Genomic DNA, 25,119 nt, shown 5'->3' on the forward strand with positions numbered 1-25,119 from the left:
CCCCTCGGTCCACTCCCTGTATTAATACCTGCATGGTGTCACGGCTGAGGCGAGAGGGGAGCTGGCCCCGCTCCAGCCGGCCCGAGTAGCCAGGCAAAGCTTCTGCTCCCAGCCCTGGCCTTACGTCCCCTCCCGCTCCCAGCTGCGGGTGCCGGCAGAGCGGCTCCTAACGCCAGCCCCGGGCACTGGTAGGGGCAGACTCCCTGCAGCCGACCGTAAAGGCTGGAGACGGAGCAGACCTCCCAGGCCCGTATCCTGGGGCCAAGGCGGGAGCGAGCGCCCAGTGTCGCACCCATTGGGAGTGGAGAGGGTCTGGAAGGAATCGCTGCTGGGGTCCTGGGCCCCAGCCCTGTGGCTGGTCCTCGTGTGTGTGCAGGGGGCTCCAGGGTCCTCGTGCTTCCCCGGGTGCAGGGGCTGCTCCCTGCTTGTGTCTGGCTCAGCGGGGTGGCCACGGAGCAGTGGCTGTGACCGGGGGCTGTCTGCAGTGGGGGTGCAGTGCCCTGGCGTGGAGGGGAGGGTGTGGATTGATTTATTGGGGGAGCAGGGTTTGTACCACAGAAGCACTCAGAGGCCTCGACTGAGATCAGGGCCTGGTGGGCCAGGCGCTGCTCAGACACATGGTGAGAGACAGACCCTGCCCCAAAGAGCTCACAGGCTAAACAGAGCAGGCAAAGGGTGGGAGGGGAAACCGAGGCACAGAGCAGGGCTGTGTGGGACTGTGCGTTTGTGTAGCTGGCTGTGAGGGGGTGATCTAGGTCACAGGGTGGCTGGCTCTTTAAGGTGCCCAGACTCACCTGTGACTGATCAGCAAACCAAGCCAGTGTAAAAGCCAGGGGGGAGCTGCCAGGAGCAGGGAGATTGGCAGGAAGCCCCTGAACCTGGAGGGGTGGATCCAGGGAGTGGGTGGGCTCCTGGAGCAAGCCGTAGGGACTAGAGAGGCCTCAACGGAAGATCCTGGCTCTGGGGGAAGCCCTGGAAATTGCACTGAACTGTTTTACCGGAGAGAAAAACAGTGCGGGTCTGGCCAGAGCTCTGGGCGTGGGGGCAGCCGAGGCGGGGCAGGCAGGTCAGACCATGCAGTGGCTCAGTGTGCCTGGGCTGGAGGTCGCAAGCGCGTGATTTAGGGCACGTGCCCCTTGGCACACACCCCGTAAGTGGGATGTGGAAGGCTCCAGCCGGATACTTGTACGTTTGGTTTTGGGGGCACTGGCTGACAGGAGTGTCCTAAATTCTAAGCCTGACTTGTTCGGCCGTGTGTCCCTCCCCCACTCTCTGCCTCAGTGTCCCCATCTGCAAAATGGGGGTGAGAGTCCTGTAAATGGGCAAGCGTACATGTGTCACCACTGCCCTCTGCTGGGTGGAATCAGAAGTGCCCCACCACGTCTCATAGGCCCTGTGCTGCTAGCAGAGGAGATTCTCCTTGAGCGGTCCTGGCAGGGGCCTGGGCAGTTTGATCAAGGGATTCAAATTCTAGCCCCCTTCCCCCCCATGGCTGTGAAGTTCCATGGGGTGCAGCAAGGGGCCCCCCACATAGGGTATATTACTCCTGCAGGATCCTTCCACCTCTTTCCTGGTTCCTGCAGCCAGCTAGGCGGGTTCCCCCCAGCTTTCCCCTCCCCTGGGGCGCAGGGGTGCCCCTGGGGAGGGGGGACTATGGTGGGGGGCCGGAGGGTGCCAGCTGTGATAGCAGGGAGCAGGGATGATGAAGGATCCCCTCCACGTGTCACTTACAAACCTGGCCCCCTGGAGCCACTAATGAGGGGTCACCTGCTAACGAGGCACTAGGAATACCCCAGTGTCCCCAGCCCCCCGCGGGGTAAGTGAGAGGGGAAGCGGGAGGAAGAATTATCCCTGTGGTAGAGATGGGAACTGAGCCCCCCACCCCTGTCTGGTGACCGCCCTGGCATTCTGCAAGGCCCATCTCCGTGCCCTGCCCCTGGGGGAGAGGGGCGTGTTAAGGGCTATTGATGGGGGGAGAGAGCTTGGGCTGAATAATGTTCGGGGCAGGGGGGCTTTTCATGGGTAGGGGCTGAGGGGCAGCAGCTGCTGGCTTTCCCCGGGAATGGGCCGTATGCTGGAGATCTGGCCAAGGGCAGGTGCGTTCACCCAGGAGATGAGGGGTCTCGCGATGGGGACAACTCAGGGGGCGCTCGGTGCTGGGTGGGGGGCCCCGGCTAGACTGGACACGGCATGTGTTGGTGGATCTTTGGGTCTGTCCAGGTAGGTGCGGGTTTGTAGATCCCCGTGTGGCCAGGTGTGTCTAGGTGTCTCTGCGTATAGGTGTGTGCTGCTAGGCCCCTTGGGGTGGCCAGGGGGGTGTGTCGGGATGTGTGTGGGCTGGTAGGTGGGCGCGCATGCGTGTATAGGTCTGTTGCTAGATCCAGGTGTGTCCGGGTATTGGTAGGTCCTGGGGTGTCCAGGTGTCAGTAGGTTCCGGGGTGTCTGGTTGTTGGTAGGTCCCGGGGTGCCCGGCTGTGCGAGTGGGTAGGGATCGGGGTGCCTGGCTGTGTGTGTGGGTCGGTCCCGGGGTGCCTGGCTGTGCGTGTGGGTAGGGATCGGGGTGCCCCAATGCGTGTGGGTTGGTCCCAGGGTGCCTGGCTGTGCGTGTGGGTCGGTCCTGGGGTGCCCAGCTGTGTGTGTGGGTTGGTCCCGGGGTGCCCGGCTGTGCGAGTGAGTAGGGATCGGGGTGCTCGGCTGTGTGTGTGGGTAGGGATCGGGGTTCCCAGCTGTGCGTGTGAGTGGGGATCGGGGTGCCCAGCTGTGCGTGTGAGTGGGGATCGGGGTGCCCAGCTGTGCGTGTGGGTAGGGATCGGGGTGCCCGGCTGTGCTTGTGAGTGGGGATCGGGGTGCCCGGCTGTGCATGTGGGTAGGGATCGGGGTGCTCGGCTGTGCGTGTGGGTAGGGATCGGGGTTCCCAGCTGTGCGTGAGAGTGGGGATCGGGGTGCCCGGCTGTGCGTGTGAGCGGGGATCGGGGTGCCCGGCTGTGCGTGTGGGTAGGGATCGGGGTGCCCGGCTGTACGTGTGGGTGGGGATCGGGGTTCCCGGCTGTGTGTGTGAGCGGGGATCGGGGTGCCCGGCTGTGTGTGTGAGCGGGGATCGGGGTGCCCGGCTGTGCGTGTGAGTGGGGATCGGGGTGCCCGGCTGTGCGTGTGGGTTGGTCCCGGGGTGCCCGGCTGTGCGTGTGGGTCGGTCCCGGGGTGCCCAGCTGTGTGTGTGAGCAGGGATCGGGGTGCCCGGCTGTGCGTGTGAGCAGGGATCGGGGTTCCCGGCTGTGCGTGTGAGCGGGGATCGGGGTTCCCGGCTGTGCGTGTGAGCGGGGATCGGGGTGCCCGGCTGTGCGTGTGAGTGGGGATCGGGGTCTTCTCCTCCTAGGCCAGCCCTGCACGAGTGCTGCTGCGGCCCATTAATAATTGACGGCATGATGGCGATTACGGGGCCTGTACAAGCGTCCTGAATATTTCCTCGGGCCCTGCTGCTGCTGGGAATGGATGGGGCTCCCTCCTCATCCATCCTCCGCAGGGGGCTCTTCCCTGCTGCTGCCTCAGCTTCTCCCTGTGGGGCCGGGCTGGGCTGCCCCACACTCCTGAACTCCTCTCCCCTTCTCTGGCCCAGCCTGCTCTGCACCCTCCCCAGCCCCTCTCATGCCTGGGGCTCTCACCCCCTGCTCTCCAGGCTGCTCCTCCGGGGGGCGTCCTACCCACAGCCCTCGGCATCAATCCCCGCTCTCCCCTCCCCCCAGGACTCCTGGGTCCCGCGGCTTGGGCTCTCTGATTGATCGGCTCTGCAGCAATAAAACCCATTAGCTGCCTGCCGCCAGGGAGGGCTCAGGTGGTGGTCAATACCCAGAGCGGCCGGGGAGAAGCCGCTGGAAGGGCCAGCCCGGCGCTCGCCGGCAGAGATAGCTGGATGTGTGTCTGTGGGGACCGATGGGCCGCGGGTGGGCGGGGGCGTCTGCACGCGGGAGTCGGGGTGGGGGTGCTCTAGCCGGGCGCTGGGGGTGCTGCAGGGGGGCATGGCTGTGACTGGCATTGGGGTTGGGGGGGCATGTGGGGGTTCGTGCAGCCTGCCACGGGTCTGCCAGCCCTCGCCACCCCACCCGCCGCCATCGGACCAGCCACCCGAGCTTGCTGCCCCCCCGGGGGGCAGAGGAGAGACCTGGCATGGCATCCCGCCTGGCCTGCCCGGCCCCCACCAGGAAGCCAGAGCCCTGGGAATGGGGCTGGTTCCCCATGTCACCCCAAGGGCACTGGCCTGGTCCCCGTCATTTCACAGCGGCGTGGGGACTCTCCCCGGGACATCCCCACCCCACAGCCCGGGTGGGGAGACACCCAAGGCTCGGGGCGGGGGGGCATGGGCTCTGCCCCTGCTCAGTGGGTACGGATCTCCCTGGGGGCGTGTGGGATGGGGCAGGTGTGGTGGGATAGGAGATGTATGGGGGGTGGGATTGGGAGGTGAAGCCATAGGCTGCGGGACCAGTAGGACAGGACCCCCCCAACACACGCATTAAATATCCGGATTTCTCCCCTTTTCTCTCAGGTTTTTCCTCAAGTTCTTCCTCAAGTGCAACCAGAACTGCCTGAAGAACGCGGGGAACCCCCGGGACATGCGCCGCTTCCAGGTGAACCCCCGCCCCCCGGGACAGGGGCCCCCACCCGGCAGGTCGGGACTGCAGCACCCCCCAAGCGCCGGGGCTGGGGACGAACAGCGGGGGCTCGGTCATGGCCTCCAGCCAGGCCCCCGCTGCCCGCTCTGGTGCTGTCCCGCTGCGCCACCCCCTGGGTGGGGAGAAAGGGGGCGTCGGGCTGGGGATGGGCCCCATGGGCCCCCCAGCAGGTAGCTCCGAGAGCAGCCTGGGACGGGCCTCGCGGGGAAGGGCACAACCCCGGGGTGTTCCTGACACGGAGGTCTGGGGGTGTGGAGACGGCTCCCCTGGGAGGGCTGGGGGGGGGTCCGTGACTTGGGCCAGGCCTGGCTCACAGGGGCAGGTGGCCTGGCTGCTCCCCGCGGCCGGTTGCCTGGGGGGCGGCTGACGGGCTGGCTCAGCCCGGGCCCCTGAGGGTGACCAGTCCAGTCTCTGGGCAGTAACCGGTGGTGTGGGGGGGCACATCTCAGCCTCCTCTCTGCCCGCAGCGAGGGGAGAACCCCACTCCCCCAGGGGATTCCCGCGGTCTGACGTGGCCAGGCCACGGGGCGCGGGCAGCCTGTGTCCTCGCTCATTGCAGAGACTGCAGCCAGGCCTGCTCTGGGGACCCCTGGAGGGCCGGCACGTGTGGGGCTAGGAAAGATGGGTCCTCTGCTCTCCGGGCTGTGGAGTCGGCTCCCCTCGCCAGCACGAAACCCACCAATAGATCCACACAGCAACGGCTCCCGGGCCTGCACCCTGACATTTGTGCGCCTGAGAGCTGTAGGCGTTTCTGAGGGGCCTAGGGGAGTTAGGAGCAATCCCCCCCAGAGTGACTCCACGGTCTGATCTTGCTGGATTCTGGCACCGTTGCTCTCCTTGGAGCTGCTTACCTGCCCCCTCACCCCAGCCCAGACGGAAGGAGCCGAAAAGTGGCACCTTCCCCCTTCCATTAGCCCCTCGCTGGCTCAGTGCAGCAGCTGGGGGCTGCCTAGATGTCTGGGGGAGGGGTGGTTTGGGGACGTCTCTGTCTCTGCGGCTCGTGGCATTACGTGGGGTCGGAGGGCTGCATTGTGGCGTGGAAGGCAGAGGCAGTCGCAGCTGTGCCCGGCGGGCCGTTCTCCAGGGGGAAGGGGGGTCTGTCTGTCTGCCTGTCCCGTCTGAGGAGTGCCAGAGTGATTGTGACACTGGGGACTGTGTGAATAACCAGCCTGGCACCATCGCCAGCTCCTGGGGGCCTCGGCGGGCCTGCCAGCCCAGGGCCACCTCAGGGTGTTGGGAGCCCTGTGTCCAAGGCCTCAGCTGCACTACCAAGCTCACCGGACTGAGCCGCGTTGTGCCGGGTGGCTGTGGCCGAGCCTGCAGGAACGGGGCATCCAGGAAGCTGGGTTCTTGAGGGACCAGGGCTTTGGCCAAGGCGTACTGTGGTTCATTCTGTAGGACGGGGGCGGGCAATTGTATTGGACACCCTGGGGCAGCTGTTCCCATTCTACCTCCCGCACTGTGTCAGGCAGCCAGGGATCTGTAACCCCAAAGTGTTCGCTGGTATCTCTCGTCCTCCATTCTTCTGCACTTCTCACATTTCACAGATGGGGAAACCGAGGCATGAACAGTTCAGTGACTTACAGTCGCCCGCGGTGCAGTGGCAGAGCCAGGGCCCACTGTGCGTAGGGTCACCGTTCCCCGCTGGCTCTCCCAGCCAGAGGGGTACATACCCTCGTCACAGCGACCCCCGTTGTATCACAGGGCGAGGGCTCATTAGCAGCAGTACAGCCCTGCATCTCTCCCAGGTAGGCCAGCCCTGCCCCTGCCCGCCCCCTGCATCGTGTGCCTCCTCTGGCCTGCCATGCCCAGCTCCCCCGTGGTGCCTGGCGGGTGCAGCTCGGCAGGCGGAGGTGGCGGCTCTGGCCCGGCTCCCCAGCTCACCCCCAGTGCGGCGCCTTCATTAGGGCCTCTCGGAAAGATATGATAATTGTGACATTTTTACATGATTAACAACCCATCCAATTTGCATAGCGCCGCAGTTCCTGGGAGAGCAGCCAAGCCCGCCACCCCGACGAGCCAGCAAGCGGGTGGGGGCAGGGAGCAGACCTGGCAGCCAGGCTGGGGGCTGGGGCTGGCCTGGCCCCCTCGCCCCCTGGAACGCTGACCCTCATGTAACAAAACGGCCTTTGGCAGCACACTACTGAAAGTATCAATTCAGGAAAAACTGCTTCGAGCGGGGCAGTCACAGCCCCAGACTGGGGTTTCTGTGCACCCCAAGGCAAACCAAACCAGCCAGACAGAGAGGACTTCGGTCTTACCCCACTGGCTAACCACAAGTCACACAAGCAATTCCCTTAGACACCCCAGTTTCCCAGTATCCCCACCAGCACCGCTCCTTATGGGGACGAATGGTTATGAAAACCAAATACCCCAGTAAAAGTAAAAAGGTTCTCTCGATCCCAAAGGACCAAGCCTCAGACCCAGGTCAATATACAAATCAGTTCTTACCCACAAATCACGCTGTGGCCAATCCTTTAGAATCTAAAATCTAAAGGTTTATTCATAAAAAGAAAGAAATATAGATGAGAGCTAGAATTGGTGAAATGGAATCAATGACATACAGTAACGGCAAAGTTCTTGGTTCAGGCTTTCAGCCGCGATGGAATGAACTGCAGGTTCAAATCCCGTCTCTGGAGAACATCCCCAGCTGGGATGGGTCCTTCAGTCCTTTGTTCAGAGCTTCAATTTGTAGCAAGGTTCCTCCAGAGGTAAGAAGCAGGATTGAAGACAAAATGGAGCCGTTTCCAGGGCCTTTTATATCCTCTGCCATGTGGAAGGACACCCCTTTGTTCTTACTCTGGAAAATCACAGCAGCAAGGTGGAATTTGGAGTCACCTGGGCAAGTCACATGTCAATGCATGACTCAGGTCTTTACAGGCAGAGCAGCCATTGCTCACATGCTACCTTGAATGTTCCCAGGAAGACTTTTCATATGTGGACTGGAGTCTCCCAAGGTCCATTGTCAGTTAAGTGTTTCTTGATTGGGCACTTACTGAGAATAGTCTTTTCTCAAGAAGCTGACCTAATGCTTCCCTGAGGCTACCTAGAATCCAAACACATTGAGATGCGAGTACGTAGCCAGTATCCATAACTTTAACTACAAACATGACACACCCACACAGATAGGATAATCATACCGAGCAAATCATAGCCTTTCCATAGACACCTCCCACGACCCCCTTTGTACAATATTTGCTGCAAATACAGAACAGTGGTGGCAACACTGATCCGTGCGGTCCCCGTTCATACTAGTAACGTCAGAGCGGTCCCAGTTCACGTCAGTAACGTCACACCTGGCTCTGCAGGGCACATGGCAGCAGGGAGTTGCCGCGGCTCAGGGTTCAGGACTGAACAGCTGTCCTGCCCCAGAACCTCCCCTCCCAGCTTTCCCACAATGCACCAGTGGGTGGCGTGGGCCATCGCCTAAGCAGCGTCAGACCCTGGTACTTAGCCCCTAGTAATGGCATCCCCCACCCCCCACCCCCGCCGGAGAGGGCTGGGCCACGGCTGGCATTCAGGGGCCTTGCAGTGCCTTGGGCTGCCCCATTGGGGGTAGGGTTCAACAGACACTGCCGTGCGATGGGCTGCCCCATTGAGGGGGCCTCCAAGGACACTATGGTGCAATGGGCTGTCCTGTTTCGGGGGGGTTCCAAGGACTCTGCATTGCAATGGGGCTTCCCCATTGAGGGGTGGTGCTAAGGACTCTATGGTGTGATGGGCTGTCCCGTTTCGGGGGCGGGGGTGCTAAGGACTCTGCATTGCAATGGGCTGCCCCACTGAGGGATGGTGCTAAGGACTGTGGTGTGATGGGCTGTCCCGTTTGGGAGGGGGTTTCTAAGGACTCTGCGGTGTGATGGGCTGTCCTGTTTTAGGGGCGGGGGTGCTAAGGACTCTGCAATGGCTGCCCCATTGAGGGGTGGTGCTAAGGACTCTATGGTGTGATGGGCTGTCCCGTTTGGGGGGGACAGGGGTGCTAAGGACTCTGCATTGCAATGGGCTGCCCCATTGAGGGGTGGTGCTAAGGACTGTGGTGTGACGGGCTGTCCCGTTTGGGGGGGGTGCTAAGGACTCTGCGGTGGGATGGGCTGTCCCGTCTGGGGGGGACTCTACCCCTGACCTGCACTCTCGGGGTATAGGCAATGTCCCAAACTGGGGCGGGGTCGCTGAGAGCTGCCGCGGGGGCCCGAGCCGCGCAGTGCACCGGCTGCCGGGGTCTCGCCGGACCGGCTCTCCTGCCGCACGGCTGCCGTAACGCTGAGATGCTCTTGGCCCCCAGGTGGTGGTGTCAACGACGGTGAACGTGGACGGGCACGTCCTGGCGGTGTCCGATAACATGTTCGTCCACAACAACTCGAAGCACGGGCGCCGGGCGCGACGGCTGGACCCCTCCGAAGGTGAGCACCCCCCGGCTCTGCCGGAGCATCCAGCCCCCTGCTGCACGCAGGTCGGCGGGAGCGGGGGGCTCAGAATGAGCAGCCGCTTTGGGAAATTGCAGGGGGCGGGCCCCAGCTAAGCGTGCCGGGGGTCTCCAGGCATGGAGTGCCGGGAAACAGCCACAGAGAGCGGCCCCGAGCGCAGCCCTGTGAGCACTCCCCTCGCACGGGCCTCCCCAGCACCGATCACCATTGCACCGCCATGATCTCCATTTCCCCGTGCGATCGCACCAGGCCCCGACCCACCCCACCCACCCAGGTCCACTTTCAAATCCTGAGCCAGAAACCAGCACCCCACCCCAAAATAAAAGCAACGCGAACCCTCCCCAAGACCTGGCCCCCACGCTCTCCCCGTGGGTGGCTGGGCCCTGGCCAAGGCCCGTCCCCTGGAGGCAGCCAGCCGGCTCTGCTGGCACGATGCCCGGCATTGCAGAGGATCCCGACACACGCCATCTGCCCTAGAAATGGCCTGGCACCAAATCCCACAGTGCTGCCCTGTGAATGACCCTGTCAGCCCCTTAAGAGCTTGCTGGCCCCCGCCCCAAACCTGCCGCGGCCCAGCTGCCCACGGGCTTGATGCTTCAAACGGGGCAGCCCCAAGTTCTTGGCTAGCGGCCAGCACATCCCACTGCGGGCTCCGTAGGAGCAGGATGATGTGCCCTGTTGATGGCAGTTGCCCAGCACAGGCTGTTCTGGGAGGGATGGGGGGACCTGTACGTCACCCCAAACACACCGCTCCCTGCATAGCACTCGCTGTCAGCGCCCCGCAGTGGGTGCTCTGGGCAGCCGGGAACGCTGAGTGCCCCCAGGACACCCCAAGCCCGGGACACCCGGGACCCCCCAGCCCCGGGCCCCCTTTCTAAGCCGGCAGGTGGATGATCGTTCCCTCGCTGCCCCACAGTAAATGGGGGGCTGAGCCCTTCGGGGGGCGCTGCCGTCTCAGGTGGCGGGTGCACAGAAGCTAGACGCCCCCCCCCCCCGCAGGGGCCCAGTGTGTTCTGATCGGTTGCTGCTGCCAGGGCCCGGCGCCCACGCTCCTGGCCCGTTCCTGCATCATGTGCGTGGCGAAGCCTGGCTGAGACGCCGGTCACCCCCCACCCCTGCCCCAGCAGCCCCCAGACCCCCGATCTCCACCATCAGGGCTCCCCCGGGCAAGCAACTCCACTAGCTCCTGCTTCGCCCCTCCTGCTGTCGAATACAGCTTGGGGGGTGGGGGTGGCGAGGGGCAGGGCCTGGCACTTGGCTCTGGGGCCTGCCGTGGTGCAATGCCATCGGCAGGGCACAGGTGCAGCCAGACCCACACATCACGGCCCCGGGACCTGCACCCAGCGGGATGGGATCTGTGGCACACCGACGCGGACCCGGCCAGGCTGGCACTGGCCTGGGGTCTGGCTCCTGGCATGGTTCTGCCAGGGCTGCCACTGGCCATCCTCAAAGCCCCTGGCCCCAGTGACTCAAGGTCCACTGATGGCAGCCGGAGGCTTCCCAAGGATCTCACAGGGGTTTGGGTCCTCCCGCCTTCCCCCCGGGCCTGCCAGGGCTGGGACTGGGAGCTCTCCGACGCGGGCCTTTGCAGCAGGTCCCCGGGAGAAGTGTGTGCCCCCCGCGAACCTCCACTCGCCCGCCGTGCCCTGGGGTCTCTCCCCGCTGCAGCTGCTGCAACACCGCACAAGTCCACCCTCTGTTCCCTCCGCTCCCCACCCCACCCCCTCTGGCATTCAGGGGCCAGGCCCCCAGCCACGCTATGTTACGGCCTCTGTGGAACTGCCAGTCCCCGCTGGCAAACCCCCGGCTCGGCGTCTATGTCTCCCCCAGCGCTGACCCCCCCGGCCTGGCAGGCTAGACCCTCTCTGGAGCCGGCAGTGCCCAGCGGCCCTGCAGTGCCCCGCTCTAGAGCTCCCCCCAGCCCCCTCCCCGGCCGAGGGAAGCTTTGCCATTCCCACGGGGAACGGGTGTCCCAGCCCTACTCCCCTGCAGTAAGTCCATCTGCCCCCCTCCCTCCGTCCATCCGCCCTTCCATCCCTCCCTATTCACACCCCTCCCTCCATCCCTCCCTATTCACACTCCTCCCTCCATCCCTCCCTCCCTCCCTGTACACACCCCTCCATTCATCCATCCATCCCTGTACACACCCCTCCATCCATCTCTCCCCATTCTCACCCCTCCATCACACCCCTCCATGCATCCGCCCCCATACACACCCCTCTGCCTATCCTTCCATCCCTCCATCCATCCTTCCCCATTCACACCCCTCCCTCCATCCTTCCATCCATCCCTCCCCTACACACCCCTCCACCCTTCCTTCCATCCACCCCTCCCTCCATCCCTCCCTATTCACACTCCTCCCTCCATCCATCCCTCCCCCTACACACCCTTCCGCCCATCCTTCCTTCCATCCATCCCTCCCCATACACACCCCTCTGTCCATCCTTCCATCCCTCCATCCATCCTTCCCCCTACACACCCCTTCCTCCACCCATCCCTTCCCATTCACACCCCTCCTTCCATCCTTCTGTCCCTCCATCCCCCTACACACCCCTTCCTCCATCCATCCCTCCCCATACACACCCCTCCATCCATCCTTCCATCCCTCCCCCTACACACCCTCCATCCTTCCACCCCATCACACCCCTCCCTCTATTCCTCCATCCATCCCTCCCTGTACACACCTCTCCCTCCATCCATTTCTTCCCATTCTCAGCCCTCCATCACACCCCTCCATCCGTCTGCCCCCATACACACCCCTCCGCCCTTCCTTCCACCCCCATCACGCCTCTGCATCCATCCCTCTCCCTACACACCCCTCTGTCTGTCCCTCCATCCATCTGTCCCCATTCACACCCCTCCTCTCTATCTGTCTGTCTCCCATCCCAGCCCTGCTCTCTCCTCTCCTCGCCTGCTTTCTCCTCCTCCCCGTCCCGGCTCTCCCCGTGCTCCCCGCTCTCTCTCACCCCCTGACCACGCCCTGTCTCTCCCTCCCCGCCTGCAGCAGCCACCCCCTGCATCAAAGCCATCAGCCCCAGCGAAGGGTGGACGACGGGCGGGGCCACCGTCATCGTCATCGGCGACAACTTCTTTGACGGGCTGCAGGTCGTCTTCGGCACCATGCTGGTGTGGAGCGAGGTGGGCGAGCCTGAGCCCCCTTCCCCCAGTGCCTCTCCGCCTCCCCACACCCGCCCCCCAGGCCTCTGTCCATCCTGAGGCCTCCCGGCGCCACGCAGCCCCGTCCCGACGCGCCGGGCAGGGCCCCTTCGGGCTGGGCCGGGGGGAGCTCTGGGTCAAGGCGAAGGGGCCCTGCCCTGTGGGGTGCAGCCCCCGGAGGTGCGGAGCCCAGGCTCCCTTCAGAGCTCCGGCCCCACCAGATCCTGTCTCAGTGGGCACCGTGCCAGATCCCCCCCGCCCGCCTCCCGGTGCCAGGCCACTTCCCCCGAGGGAGCCCCGGCCCAGCCTGGCCTGGGGAACGGGGCAAGGGCAGAGGGCGCGGGGGACGGGCTCCGAGGCACAGCGGCACCCTGGGGGCTTCCCACGAGGGGGGGCTGTGATGGAGGCTCCTCGTGCCCCTGGCTGGCCAGCGAAGGGTCCTTGGACTGGGGCTAGTCTGTGAGCTTGAGAGGCCGGGGGAGCCGGCTGGGCTCAGCCCCGGGGGTGGAGAGTGAATCTGCACCTGAATCGGGGCCCTAATCTCCTCCCCGCCCCATTGCCCCTCCGGTCATCATCTCCCCTCCTCCATCCCCCCCCCGCACTGCACATGGGCTCAGCCCCCCTCTCTCCTGCCCCTTGCAGCTGATCACCCCTCACGCCATCCGGGTGCAGACGCCGCCCCGCCACATCCCCGGCGTGGTGGAGGTGACCCTCTCCTACAAGTCGAAGCAGTTCTGCAAGGGAGCGCCCGGCCGCTTCGTCTACACAGGTGAGGGGCGCGGGCGGGCCGGGCAGCTCTGCCCTCGGGGCTCACCACCCTGCTCCACACCGCTCGGCCACGGCGGGACGAGTGACGTGCCTAGGGCCAGAGAGCGAGTGGGTGGCAGAGGTGGGAGTGGCACCCCAGAGTCCTGCCCCCTCTGGTGTAACTGCCAGGCCCCGCCCCGGGGGACTCTGGGAGTCACTGGGGGTCTGGGTGGCCAGGGACTGGTGGGTGATCTGTCGCCCCCGAGGCCTCCAGCCCATTGGATGGCCAGGAAAACGCATTCTTGGTGGCCAGCGCCTCCTTGGTCTGCCCTTGGGATGCCGTTTCCTCCTGTCCCAGGGCGAGGGGCGTCTGGGTGGGGTGCTGTGTCCTGGGCTCCGGGAGGGAGCCGTCACATGGCCGCTCGCGGGCGTGATGGGAGCAGCAGGCAGCCCCTCTGCACGGCCGCCCAGACGTCTCCCCGCCACCGGCCCAGCAGAGACCGGCTCCCTGCTCTGGGGGCGCCCCCAGCCTGGGCATGGTGGAGCCACGCCGGAGGGGCAGGGCAGCAAGGACCTGCCTCTCCTGACCCCGTGGAAATGCAGGAGTGGGAGCGGGGCCTCCGTCTGGGCCCTGGTGAGCTCTGAATCACCCCCCAGCCCAGGCTAGGCACAGAGGGCCTGTGGGGGCGGGCGGGAGGACAGTGAGGGGGCAGATGTCTCTATAGGGCTGGTTTGGTGATAGATGTGTGTGTAGGGGGGAGGGGCGGAGGGGTAAATGGAGGTAGTTAGGGGTACATGGGGTAGATTATAGAGGGTTCGTTTGGTGATAGGATGGATGGATGGGTAAGTAAGTGGGGGGGGTGGGAGGGAGGGAGGTGGATGGAGGTGGGTAGGTGGGTGTGGGGATGGATGTGGGGGACATGATGGATGGATGGGTAGGTAGGTGGTAGATGCATGGAGGATGGGTAGGTGGGGGGATGGGAGGGGCAGGGATGGAGGGACGGGGTGGCTGAGGTGGGTCAGTGAGAGGTAGATCCATGCGGGGGATGGATAGGTGGGTGGGGAAGATGGGAGGGGCGGGGACGGAGGGAGGGGGATGGCCAGAGGTGGGTCGCTGTGGGGTAGATGCATGCGGGGGATGGGTAGGTAGGTGGGGGGGATGGGAGGGGCAGGGATGGAACCAGGGGGGCGGCCAGAGGTGGGTTGCTGGGGGGTAGATGCATGGAGGATGGGTGGGGGGGATGGGAGGGGCGGAGATGGAGGCAGGGGGGCAGCCGGAGGTGGGTCACTGGGGGGTAGATTCATGCAGGGGGGACAGAGGGCAGAGACCCGATGCTGCCTTTCGTAGGGCACTCGTCCAGGTCCCCCACTCCCACTGCTGCTGCTCTCCCTGCTGTGTGGGGGCCCGAAGGGGCCCGGGGGGGTTCCCGGCACTCAGCCTCCCTTTCCAGACCAGGGCTGCTCTGTGCGTATCGACCCGGCTGAGGGGGCCGGGGGCAGTGATTGATTTGGCCCCCGCTCCGCCGGCTAGATCCCAGTTTCCAGCTTCTCTGGCTTTGCCCAGCCGTGGAAGATTAAGGGGTGGGGGGGATCAATAGGGTGTGTGTTCCTGGGCGGGGCTTTCCTCTGTGTGTGACACCCTGTGTGTGTCTAAGACTCTGTGTGTGGGACATGACACTAGGGTGACCAGACGTCCCCATTTTATGGGGACAGTCCCGATAGTTGGGGCTTTGTCTTCTATAGGCTTCTATAACCCCCCACCCCCTGTCCCGGTTTTTCACACTTGCTGTCTGGCCGCCCGACATGACACCGCGTGTGTAATATCGTGTGTGCGTGTGTGAGACCCTGTGTGTGTAACACCATGTGTCTGAGACCCCGTGTGTGGTGCTGTGTGTGTATGTCACTCAGTGTGTGTGTGTCACAGTGATTCTCCCTCCATCCCCATCTGCCCCCCCGGCTGGCACGTGCTCCAGGTGAGCCCCGGCTGCTGAATGGCAGCTCCCCCTGCCAGGCGGTTTGGGCACCTCCCCGGCCCGATGCCCGTGCTCCCCTCCACGGGGTCGAGCCGCTGACGGGGGTCCCAGCACGCAGCGCCGGGTGGCTCCTGCCCGGAGCGTGGGGCGACGGGTGGGGAGACGGCCCGTCGGCCATTGTCGAAGGGCTGGGGCAAGCCTGCCTGTCCCCAGGCCTTCCCCGGGAGCCAGCCCGGCCCACCCACGTTGCGGCCGGGGGCTCCTGCTGCCAGCCTGCAGAGCCTCTTCTCTCCCCACACCCAGCACCCCTCTGTCTGTCTGTCTGTCCAGCCCTAGCGCCCGGGCGCACCCCTGTCCGTCCAGTCCTAGCCTCCACGTGCCCTGTCTGGCCGTCCAGTCTCTGCCCCTCTGGCCTGGTGCCAGCCCAGGCCGTGGTGCTGAACCCTGGGCTTGGACCCTGGCCATGCAGCTGCGGGGGTTCGGGGAGAGGCAGGGACGTCCCGGCCCCTGGGTAGACTCCATGTCACTCGCACAAGGAGGCGACGTCCATCTCTAACGGGAGCAGAGTAGGTGGCTGGGCCCAGGGGTCAAGGATCCATGGGATCGGGGCGACGCCCCATCTTTTAAACAGTCCCTGGGAGGCCCCCCTCAGTATGCCAGGCCCCCACTGGGTCCCACTTTTCCTTGTGTGGGCCCCACTTCCTAGATGGAGCCTCTGGGCTCCAGCCCCCTGCTTCATGCCTGAAGCTCTGCCCAGCGGGTCGCATGGGGCCAGCCCCCCGGAGAGCCTCGCCCCCCTACATGGAGCAGTGCACCCACAGGTTATGCGGTAACGCCCGGCTGAATTTGCAGACCAAGCCAGGTTTGTTGGGCACCAGGGCGCAGCCCTGGGGCAGCCCCGAGACGTACAGGTGAAAGCACCGTCTGTCTATCCTGCCCCCACAAAGCACCAGTCGGGGGTGGCGGGTTCATCCCTGGCTCTGGCTCTCTCTGGCCTGCCTCAGCCCCTGGAGAGGGCAGACAGCCTGTGCCAGGAGCCGGCCCCTTATCACTGCCGGTCCCCTCCCAGCCCGCTGTGCCCAAGCCTGCAGGCCAGGCAGTCGCAGGGTCACCGCGGTCAGTGTTCTGGCCTCAGGGATTGCCCATTGTCATCTCGGGTTCTCCATGGCTTTGGGTCAGACTCAGCCACTCTTTAGCCTGACAGCTCAGCAACACGCATGCCTGCGTCTGCTGGCCTGCCCTGAGAGCGAATGTTGTCCTTTCTTCCCCCTGGGAGCCAGGCAAGGCTGGAGGGAAACTGAGGCACACACCGGGGGCATAGTATTAATACAAAACTTTCCCACTTTGTCACCCCAGGACTCCTGGGTTCTGTGGCCTGGCTCTGTGCCCATGGGTAGGTCAGCCCCCTGCACCATGCCTCAGTTTTCCCCACGGGGACAGCGCCAGCCCTTCCCTTCAGGCAGGTGGGGTTTAGAGGGAGCCCCGTCCATGGCACCTGACCCTCTCTGTTTCCCTCCCTTCCCAGCACTGAACGAGCCAACCATTGACTACGGGTTCCAGCGGCTGCAGAAGGTGATCCCCCGGCACCCCGGAGACCCCGAGCGCTTACCCAAGGTAGGGCTGCTCCCCCGTGGGGCACGGAGGCAGCACGGGTCAGGGTGGACAGCCCCATGGCGGTCAGGTTCCCATGCCACTAGCCCCGCAGGGTGACTAGCGGGTGGCCCTGTCACAGAGCCCCCGGGCGATGCTACAGAACGGCTCCCTACGAAGCCAGGCAGGACTCTGGGGCAGTCTCCTCTCTGGGAGCAGCCTGTCTGCAGGACACACAGCTCCCCCGACTCCACCTTCCTGGGTCTGACCTCGGAGCATTCAGCATCCTCTGCCCCTCCGTGTGCTTCCCACAGCGAGTCTGCTCAGGCGGGGTCCTGGGGAAGCCAGAGGGTCCTGCCCCCCAACTCCGCAGGCAGACAGGACCCTCAGCCAGCCAGTAAAACAGGTTTATTAGATGACAGGAACATGTCCTAAAACAGAGCTTGCAGGTGCAGAGAACAGGACCCCTCAGCTGGGTCCATTTTGGGGGGCAGTGAACCAGACAACCACGTCTGCCCTTCACTCCATGTCCCAGCCAGCCCCCAACTGAAACTCCCTCAGCCCCTCCTCCTCTGGGCTTTGTCCCTTTCCCGGGCCAGGAGGGCACCTGATTCCTTTGTTCTCCAGCCCTTTAGCTCTCACCTTGCAGGGGGGAAGGGCCCAGGCCATCAGTTGCCAGGAAACAGGGTGTCGGCCATTCTCTGTGTCCAGACCCCTGCACACACCTGCCCTCCAGGGCTCTGCAAGGATCATACACCCTTACCCCACCACCTACAGACTTAAGAACTGCCTAGGGGAAACTGAGGCACCCCCACACTATTCAGAGGAAACATTAAGAACAGTCCCGCTTCGTCACAGGCCCACAGTGGTGGCAGGCTCCACAGCACTGCTAGCGAATGGCTGCATGGCTCTGTCCCCATGCTCCCCATGCCCGGACAGCATGCTGGCACCCGGGCTGAGGGGGCAGGGGAGGGGAAATGGTGTGCCAAGGCCAAGCAGCTGCCTGGGGCTCCCCGAAGATCCTCCTATTCTGCTGTGACCCTGCCCTGGCGTTAGTGAATTTATACCCCTCCCTGCCCTCACCTCCCGAGGGGGAAACTGAGGCGCAAGTGGCAGGGAAGTCCCTGGGGCCTCCCTGCTGCCAGGGCCGCCCGGCTGGGTCTGTTCGCAGGATTGAGGCCACCATCATCAGTGGGAATCTGGTTTTTGTTTCCCGAGGCACTTTCCCAACATACAGACACCCCAGTGCTGCCCGAGAGAGCACAACCCGACCAACCGGCCCAGGGGGAGCAACGTGGCCATCGGCCATGGGGAGGGGATGTCGGGCTGGCTGGGGACTCCAGGCCTGGCACGCCGCACCCCTGAGAGGCCGGGTGCCTCAGAGACTTCAGCCGTCCCTGACACTCCTCCCTCTGTTGGCAACTGCTCCCTCCCTGTGCCCCCCTTTGCACCCCTTGCCCCGGCAGGGGACAGCGGTTTGCTATCGCTGTGCTGGTCGGGGAGAGGGGTGGACGCTGCCTGGGGCAAACATAAACGCAGTGTGAAACAGCCCCCCAAACAACCCCCATGGGGCATGGGGGGCCCTTTGGAGATGGTGCCAGGCAGCTGGGATGGGGGCACAGCCAGTGCTGGGCTGCATGAGGGGTGGGGGCCAGCGGGCTGTGGGGCGCTGCAGGGAGCAGGGCCTAGATGGGCCTGTCCTTCCCCGCACCACCTCCCCCCCCCCCGCGCGGTGACACTAATGGCTCCAGGCAGGGCCAGGGCCGCCTGATGAGAAGTGACAGGCCAAAGCTGCTGACAAATTGGAGCCATTCATCATGCGGTGACAGGGCCCAGCCGCCCACGCTGCGCTCGCTGCTGCCCCTGTGGGGATAGGGGGGCAGGGACCCCCGTCCCAGAGTACACATGGGGGCCACAAGGGGGAACGACCTGCCCCAGGGCCCAGAGGCCATCGGAGACAGACGCAGGATTAGAACCCGAATCCTGTGCTCCGGCCCTATGGGGCAGCGGCCCCTCCGCCGGGAGTGGGGGGACAGCATGGCATTCTCTGTGCCGCCCACCAGCGTATGGCTGTCAGATAGCCGGGGGGCCGGTGGGTAGAGCAGGGGGTGGGCCTCAGGACTCCTGGGTTCCATTCCTGGCTCTGGGAGGGGAGTGGGGTCTGTGGGTGAGAGCCAGGACTTCTCCCCCAGGCCTGCAGTGCTCCCCTTTCTCCCACCAGCTGTCCCAGGCGTGGGCACGTGAGGCTTGGGGGAGGGTGCTGATGGGGTGTCCAGGCGTCCAGGGTTGTACCGGGGCCACCCACCCCACCCTGGTTCCCAGCTCAGCACTGGCTGGGGCTGCTGATCGGGTTCCCGGGAGGGGAAGGGCACTGTGTCCGTGCTGCGGCCCAGATGAGGGGCCCCCCTGCCCCCCCCATGGCTGGGAGGCTTTGTGCCCCCAGCCCGTGCCCATAGCTGAGACACGTGGTGGGCGCGGGGGTATTGGCTGCATTCAGCCCCAGCCGTAACCAGCTGGCTGGCTCGGCATAGCCGGCCCAGGCCGGGGGCCAGGGGTGCCTGGAGAAGGGCAGTCGCTGCCCCCCCGCCACCTGCCCGCGCCCCAGCAATCCCAGGGTCAGTACCACCCACGCTGGCGATCAGCCTGAGCGAGCGGTCAGCGGGTGCGGGCCGCAGCCGGGCTTCTCCATGGCGGCATTGATCGGACAGGGATTACAGACGGCCAGCGAGCGCGTGGCCGCGATTGTCCGTGCTTAGCTTGACAGCAAGTCAATACCGCGGATCTCAGTGGCTGGGGGCGGGGGGCTGGACGGACGGGGTGCTGCCCACCTCGCCCCCACACACGCCGTTGCTGCCCGCCAGGGGGCCCTGGGCAAACAGCTGGGAACCGGGCGGGGGGCCGAGGCCTGGCAGACTCCTTCTCTGTGCCCGTCGCCCCACAGACCAGCTTCCCATGGAGGGGCCTGGGCTGGGGTGCTGTGTGTGTTGTGTTGTGTACCAGTGTGGGTGAGTGTGTGTTGTGTATTGGGGGTGCTGCCTATTGGGGAGGGGTGTTGTGTATCTGTGGATGAATGTGTGTTACATATTGGGGATGTGTGTGTGTATTGGGGTGGGTGTGTTGTGTATCGGTGTGTCTGGTGTTGTATCTCAGTGGGTGTTGCGTATTGGGGGTGTGGGGGTGTGTGTATCGGGGTGCTGCATATTGGGGTGAGTGTGTTGTGTATCGAGGTGGGGGGGTGTATCGGGGGTGCTGCGTATTGGGGGTTGTTGTATATCGGGATGTATGTGTGTATGGGGCGGGTGAGTTGTGTATCAGGATGTGAGTGTGTTGTGTATTGGGGTGAGTGTGTTGTGTATCAGGGCATGTGTATTGTGTATCAGGATGTGAGTGGGTGTGTTGTGTATCGGGGTGAGTGTGTTGTGTTGTGTATCAGGGCATGTGTATTGTGTATCAGGATGTGAGTGGGTGTGTTGTGTATCGGGGTGAGTGTGTTGTGTTGTGTATCAGGGCATGTGTATTGTGCATTGGGGTGAGTGTGTTGTGTTGTGTATCGGGGTGAGTGTGTTGTGTATCAGGGCATGTGTATTGTGTATCAGGATGTGAGTGGGTGTGTTGTGTATCGGGGTGAGTGTGTTGTGTTGTGTATCGGGGGCACATGTGTTGTGTATAGGGGATGTGAGTGGGTGTGTTGTGCATCGGGGTGAGTGTGTTGTGTTGTGTATCAGGGCATGTGTGTTGTGTATCAGGATGTGAGTGGGTGTGTTGTGCATCGGGGTGAGTGTGTTGTGTATCACGGCATGTGTGTTGTGTATCAGGATGTGAGTGGGTGTGTTGTGTATCGGGGTGAGTGTGTTGTGTTGTGTATCGGGGGCACATGTGTTGTGTACCCGTGTGTGTGTGTGTTGTGTACTGGGGCGGGGGGTGTATCCAGGGAAGGGTGCACCCGTGCACCCTCTATTGGCAGACCCCCGTTACAGCACGGCCCTGCCTGCCCCCCAGCGTCCGGTTGCTGTCCGGTGTCCGTGTGGGCAGAGGCCTGTGGGGCCGGGGTGACGGGAGGCTGGGGCGGGCCGGGGGGGCCGGGACTGGAGAGAGGAGAAAGGGGCCCCCGTACCTCCAGCTGTGGCTTTATGGTTGACCCCTGGGGATAAAATCTCGCCGGATGCGCCCTCTCCAGAGAGCGCCCCGCCCTGCCCGTCCCTCGCGTCACCCCTCCCGGCAGCCCCCTTGCGGCCCCGGGACTGGGGAGCCCGGGTGCGTCCGGCTGCCCGCTCTGGGCCCGAGGCCCACGGCTCTGCGCTGCACCGGACACGGGGCTTGTCCCCGGGGATCGAATAGGAGTGGCCGCGCCTGGCGCTCCTCAGGACCGGCTGCTGCACTTCCAGCCCCGCCCGCCCGCCCGCCCGCCGGGTTACGGCTCAGCGCAGACAGGGCTGCAGGGCTGGGCTGGAAGTGGTGCAGTGGCCCCCTTGCCATGTGGACGCCCGGACTCCAGAGGGAGCGTGGCCTGGACCCATTTCCCTGGCACGGGGGAGGAATCGACGGCGGTCGGCGTGTCCACACTGGCTCCGCAGCGCTCTCACTGAACTGCTTGGAACCTGATTTAAAGTAAACCAGTGTGACTCGGGGGTGTAGCCAGGCAAGCGGGATCGCTCCCTCTTGGGCCGTATTTCCTGGGAGCTTTCAACACCCTGGCAGGGTAAGGCCTAGGGCCAAAGGAATTGCTGTGGGGCGGGTCTCTGGCCTGTTCTCCAGGGGTCAGACGAGGTGAGCACAGTGGTCCCTTCCGGCCCTGGGATTTATGAATCTATGGATCCCTGGGCCACAGGCCCCCCTGCGCCAGGCACGGCCCAGACACGAAGCGCTGGTCCCTGCCCGAGGAGCTGGCAGTCCGAGGGCCTGATCCCAGCCCCTGGAGCCAGCCAGGGTCTCCCGCCAGATCAGCCCCAGGGAGCGTGGCAGGGGCGTTGGGGAAAGCCGCGCCGCGGGCAGTCACCGTTCGGCCCTGTGATTGGCGTGGGGAGGCCCGGGATGGCCGGCTGATGACAGGGTGCGCAGCCCGGTGGAAGGAGCCGTTCGTGCATCCGCGCCGGTGCCGGGAGCGGGGGCCTTGGCCGGCATTTCGTCACTTCAGTGTCTGCAGGCGCTTCGGGGTTCTGCCAGCGTCCTCTGTGGAAACCTGAGCTCGGCCAAAGGTGGGCAAGGGGTCCTGAGGCCAGCCATGGCGAATCAACCAGGGCTGGCCCCGATGCCCCAGTACAGCACTAGGGGGCGCTGTGCTGCCGGGAGCGGGGAGGGGCTCTCTCCCCAGTCCCCAGCATGCTGCTAGGGGGCGCTGTGCTGCCGGGAGCAGGGAGGGGCTCTGTGGGGGGCGCTCTCCCCAGTCCCCAGCATGCTGCTAGGGGGCGCTGTGCTGCCGGGAGCGGGGAGGGGCTCTGTGGGGGGCGCTCTCCCCAGTCCCCAGCATGCTGCTAGGGGGCGCTGTGCTGCCGGGAGCAGGGAGGGGCTCTGTGGGGGGCGCTCTCCCCAGTCCCCAGCAAGGTGCTAGGGGGCGCTGTGCTGCCGGGAGCGGGGAGGGGCTCTGTGGGGGGCGCTCTCCCCAGTCCCCAGCATGCTGCTAGGGGGCGCTGTGCTGCCGGGAGCGGGGAGGGGCTCTGTAGGGGGCGCTCTCCCCAGTCCCCAGCAAGGTGCTAGGGGGCGCTGTGCTGCCGGGAGCAGGGAGGGGCTCTGTAGGGGGCGCTCTCCCCAGTCCCCAGCATGCTGCTAGGGGGCGCTGTGCTGCCGGGAGCGGGGAGGGGCTCTGTAGGGGGCGCTCTCCCCAGTCCCCAGCATGCTGCTAGGGGGCGCTGTGCTGCCGGGAGCAGGGAGGGGCTCTGTAGGGGGCGCTCTCCCCAGTCCCCAGCAAGGTGCTAGGGGGCGCTGTGCTGCCGGGAGCAGGGAGGGGCTCTGTGGGGGGCGCTCTCCCCAGTCCCCAGCATGCTGCTAGGGGGCGCTGTGCTGCCGGGAGCGGGGAGGGGCTCTGTGGGGGGCGCTCTCCCCAGTCCCCAGCATGCTGCTAGGGGGCGCTGTGCTGCCGGGAGCGGGGAGGGACTCTGTGGGGGGCGCTCTCCCCTGGCTGGCTCTGCCCCAGTGCCTCTGGAGGTAGCAGGGGAAGCCTGCTCACTCGTGGTTTGTCGTGCTCTCCCCCCACACTGCCTTGCAGGGGGCACCCTGGGCATGGCCCTGCCTCTGACCCGCCTGGCTAGGCCCCTGCAGGGTGTGGAGCGCCTCTGTGCCCGCTTGCTCTCACGCTGCCCAAGCAGGGAACTGTCACAGGGCTCTCCCAGTCTATGGGCAGCCGGGCGCCTGGCCATGCCCCAACGGGCCCCCTGGCACCGGGAGCCCCATGACTCTGGCTGGTGGTTGCCAGGTTCCCTGGGAATCCTGCAGTGGGGCCAGCTGATTCTCCTCCTTCTTGGGGTGTGTATTGCTCCAACCCGAGCTCCTCCTTGGGCCCCCCCATCCTGGGACTCCTCCCCTTACACAGGCCTCCTGGGCATGGCCAGTACCTCAGCCCCACGCCCACCCCCAAGGGCGAGATGAGGAGCAGAGCCCAGGAGACGGGACCCAGCCAGTGCACTGACAGGGCCAGCTGCAATCCAGTGTATGCCAACGGCTCGCGGGGGCTCTAACAGCCCCGCACCCCTCGCCCCTGCGCATTCTCCCTAGTGGACTCGGGCACGGGCAGGGAACAAGGGGCAGGGGGCCCCAGCTGTAACTCGGATCCCCCCCTCCCTGGGGGAACAGCCCATTCTTCAACTCCGCCAGGTGAATGCAGCCTCAGGGAGCGAGAGTCCCCTCCAGGAGCCACAAGCCCCCACTCCACGGCCAGCCCACACCCCCATCCCTGACCCCTAGCCACAAGCCAACACCCGGGGCAAACAGAACGTCTTGGATCCATGGAGAGCTCCCCACGCCAGAAGGAGTTGGGGGACAAGCAGCTAGTGTAGGGTTTTGGGGTGAGGTTGTCGATGGGCCCGTTTGTGGGGGATACACTAATGCTCTGAGCACTGAGCTGCGGGTCCAGGAGGTGCATAGAGTGGGGGCGACACTGGCAGACCTGCTGCCAGCTCATGCCAAGGTCTCTATGGCTGAACTGAACACTGACAAATATGTATCTGGGATCTGCCTGCCCCCCCTGCCCCGTTAGTGCTTGTAAAATAGGGTTAGGGTTATAAGAATGTTTTTGGTGTTTAGACTTTACTGAACTCTTGTGGGTTGCTGCCAGCATTAATCTCACTTACTGCATCTGTGTCCCGTACTGTAAGGTGCTATTTAAGCAGTTGTATTGGGAGCCTCTCTGACATTGTAACTCACCAGACAGGAGAGAGACAGTAACTGTTGTGAAGTGCTGGTCTCCAACAGAAGGTGTTACATCCTGGCCCACAGGGAAGGCCCAGCAACACCAGACGGACTATTGTGGGACATTAAAGAGGACAAAAGACATTGGCTGTTCTGCCCTCCCTCCGTGAAGACGAGTCATGCAAGTGGATTCCTCCCGTCAGCTGAGTTTGCAGCTCAGAGCACGTGGTGGGAAAGGAATAAAAACCCTGGAGGGTGAGGTTTCTTGGCATAAGCAAAAGATCCCCAGTGCTTAGCCTAGGTTAACCCTAAAGGACATAAAGAGCTTGTTTATTATAGAAGGTTGGGTTACCTTTCGAAGCTTAAGATTGGAACTCGTGTGTGTGTGTATGTTTACGGCTTTAAACTTGTAAATAATTCTCATTTCCTTTTTGTAGTTAATCGTTAGATAGTTTATTGTGTCTCTGGTGTGAGATCTAAGGTGCAACTGACCTGGGGTAAGTGACTGGTCCTTTGGGATGGGAAGTAAGCTGAATATTGCTGTGATTCTTGGTGTAAGGGACCAGCTGTCACTAAGGCAGGCTCACAAGGGGGGCAAGAGAGATCAGAGCACCCAAGGGGACTGTCTGTGACTCCATGTTGAGGCTGTTATGGTGTGTGAGGAGTTTGCACTTGATGATTGGTTGGTGAAATGGAAGTACAGAACTCACAGCCCGTTCGGGCTCTGTGCCCTGGCTCCTGACAGCCTGCCCTGAGGTTGGTTCTCACTCTCTGGAGCCCTGCAGGGCAGCCTGACGCCCGCGTAGCCGTGGCAGGCATCACGTCCCCCAGATGAGTGATGTTTACCGATCAGGACCCCAGCACTGTTAGAAGTGTAAACTTGATATTGAAAATTGCCCAGGTCACAGAATAGACACGAGTGACCCATGGGGGGAAAGACCTGGAACAGATCCGTTTGCAGAGGGGAATATCCCATAACAGGAAAACCCCAGATCAGGCGCTGAGAGCTTGGATGCCCGGGGAAGAAGAAGTGGTGAAGCCCCAGGACCCTCCAGCCCCAGATGCCACAGAGGAGCCCACCGCAGGGGAACTGGCCCGACTGCAACCCCTGAGAGCCCAGGGAGAACATGAGCACGAGAGACTGATGGGGGAACTGTGGGTCAGGAAGACTGAAGCAGCCCAGACACTGGCAGACCCCACCAGAGGCAGGTGGGAGGTCCAGCAGTG

General features: G+C 64.2%; 1 protein-coding gene across 2 annotated transcripts in view; it reads left to right on the forward strand.

Moving 5' to 3' along the window:
• EBF4 (EBF family member 4) overlaps positions 1 to 25,119 on the forward strand; it is a 91,887-nt gene that overhangs the window by 56,620 nt on the left and 10,148 nt on the right. For both annotated transcript variants that reach the window (XM_084627319.1, XM_084627320.1), the window contains exons 8-12: positions 4,538 to 4,619; positions 8,944 to 9,061; positions 12,090 to 12,223; positions 12,884 to 13,010; positions 16,487 to 16,575. In XM_084627319.1, coding sequence (XP_084483445.1) covers positions 4,538 to 4,619; positions 8,944 to 9,061; positions 12,090 to 12,223; positions 12,884 to 13,010; positions 16,487 to 16,575 — 550 coding nt within the window. The remainder of the gene's footprint in view (positions 1 to 4,537; positions 4,620 to 8,943; positions 9,062 to 12,089; positions 12,224 to 12,883; positions 13,011 to 16,486; positions 16,576 to 25,119) is intronic.

This window comes from Lepidochelys olivacea (assembly GCF_965140295.1).
Source record: "Lepidochelys olivacea isolate rLepOli2 genome assembly, chromosome: 4".
NCBI lineage: Eukaryota > Metazoa > Chordata > Testudines > Cheloniidae > Lepidochelys > Lepidochelys olivacea.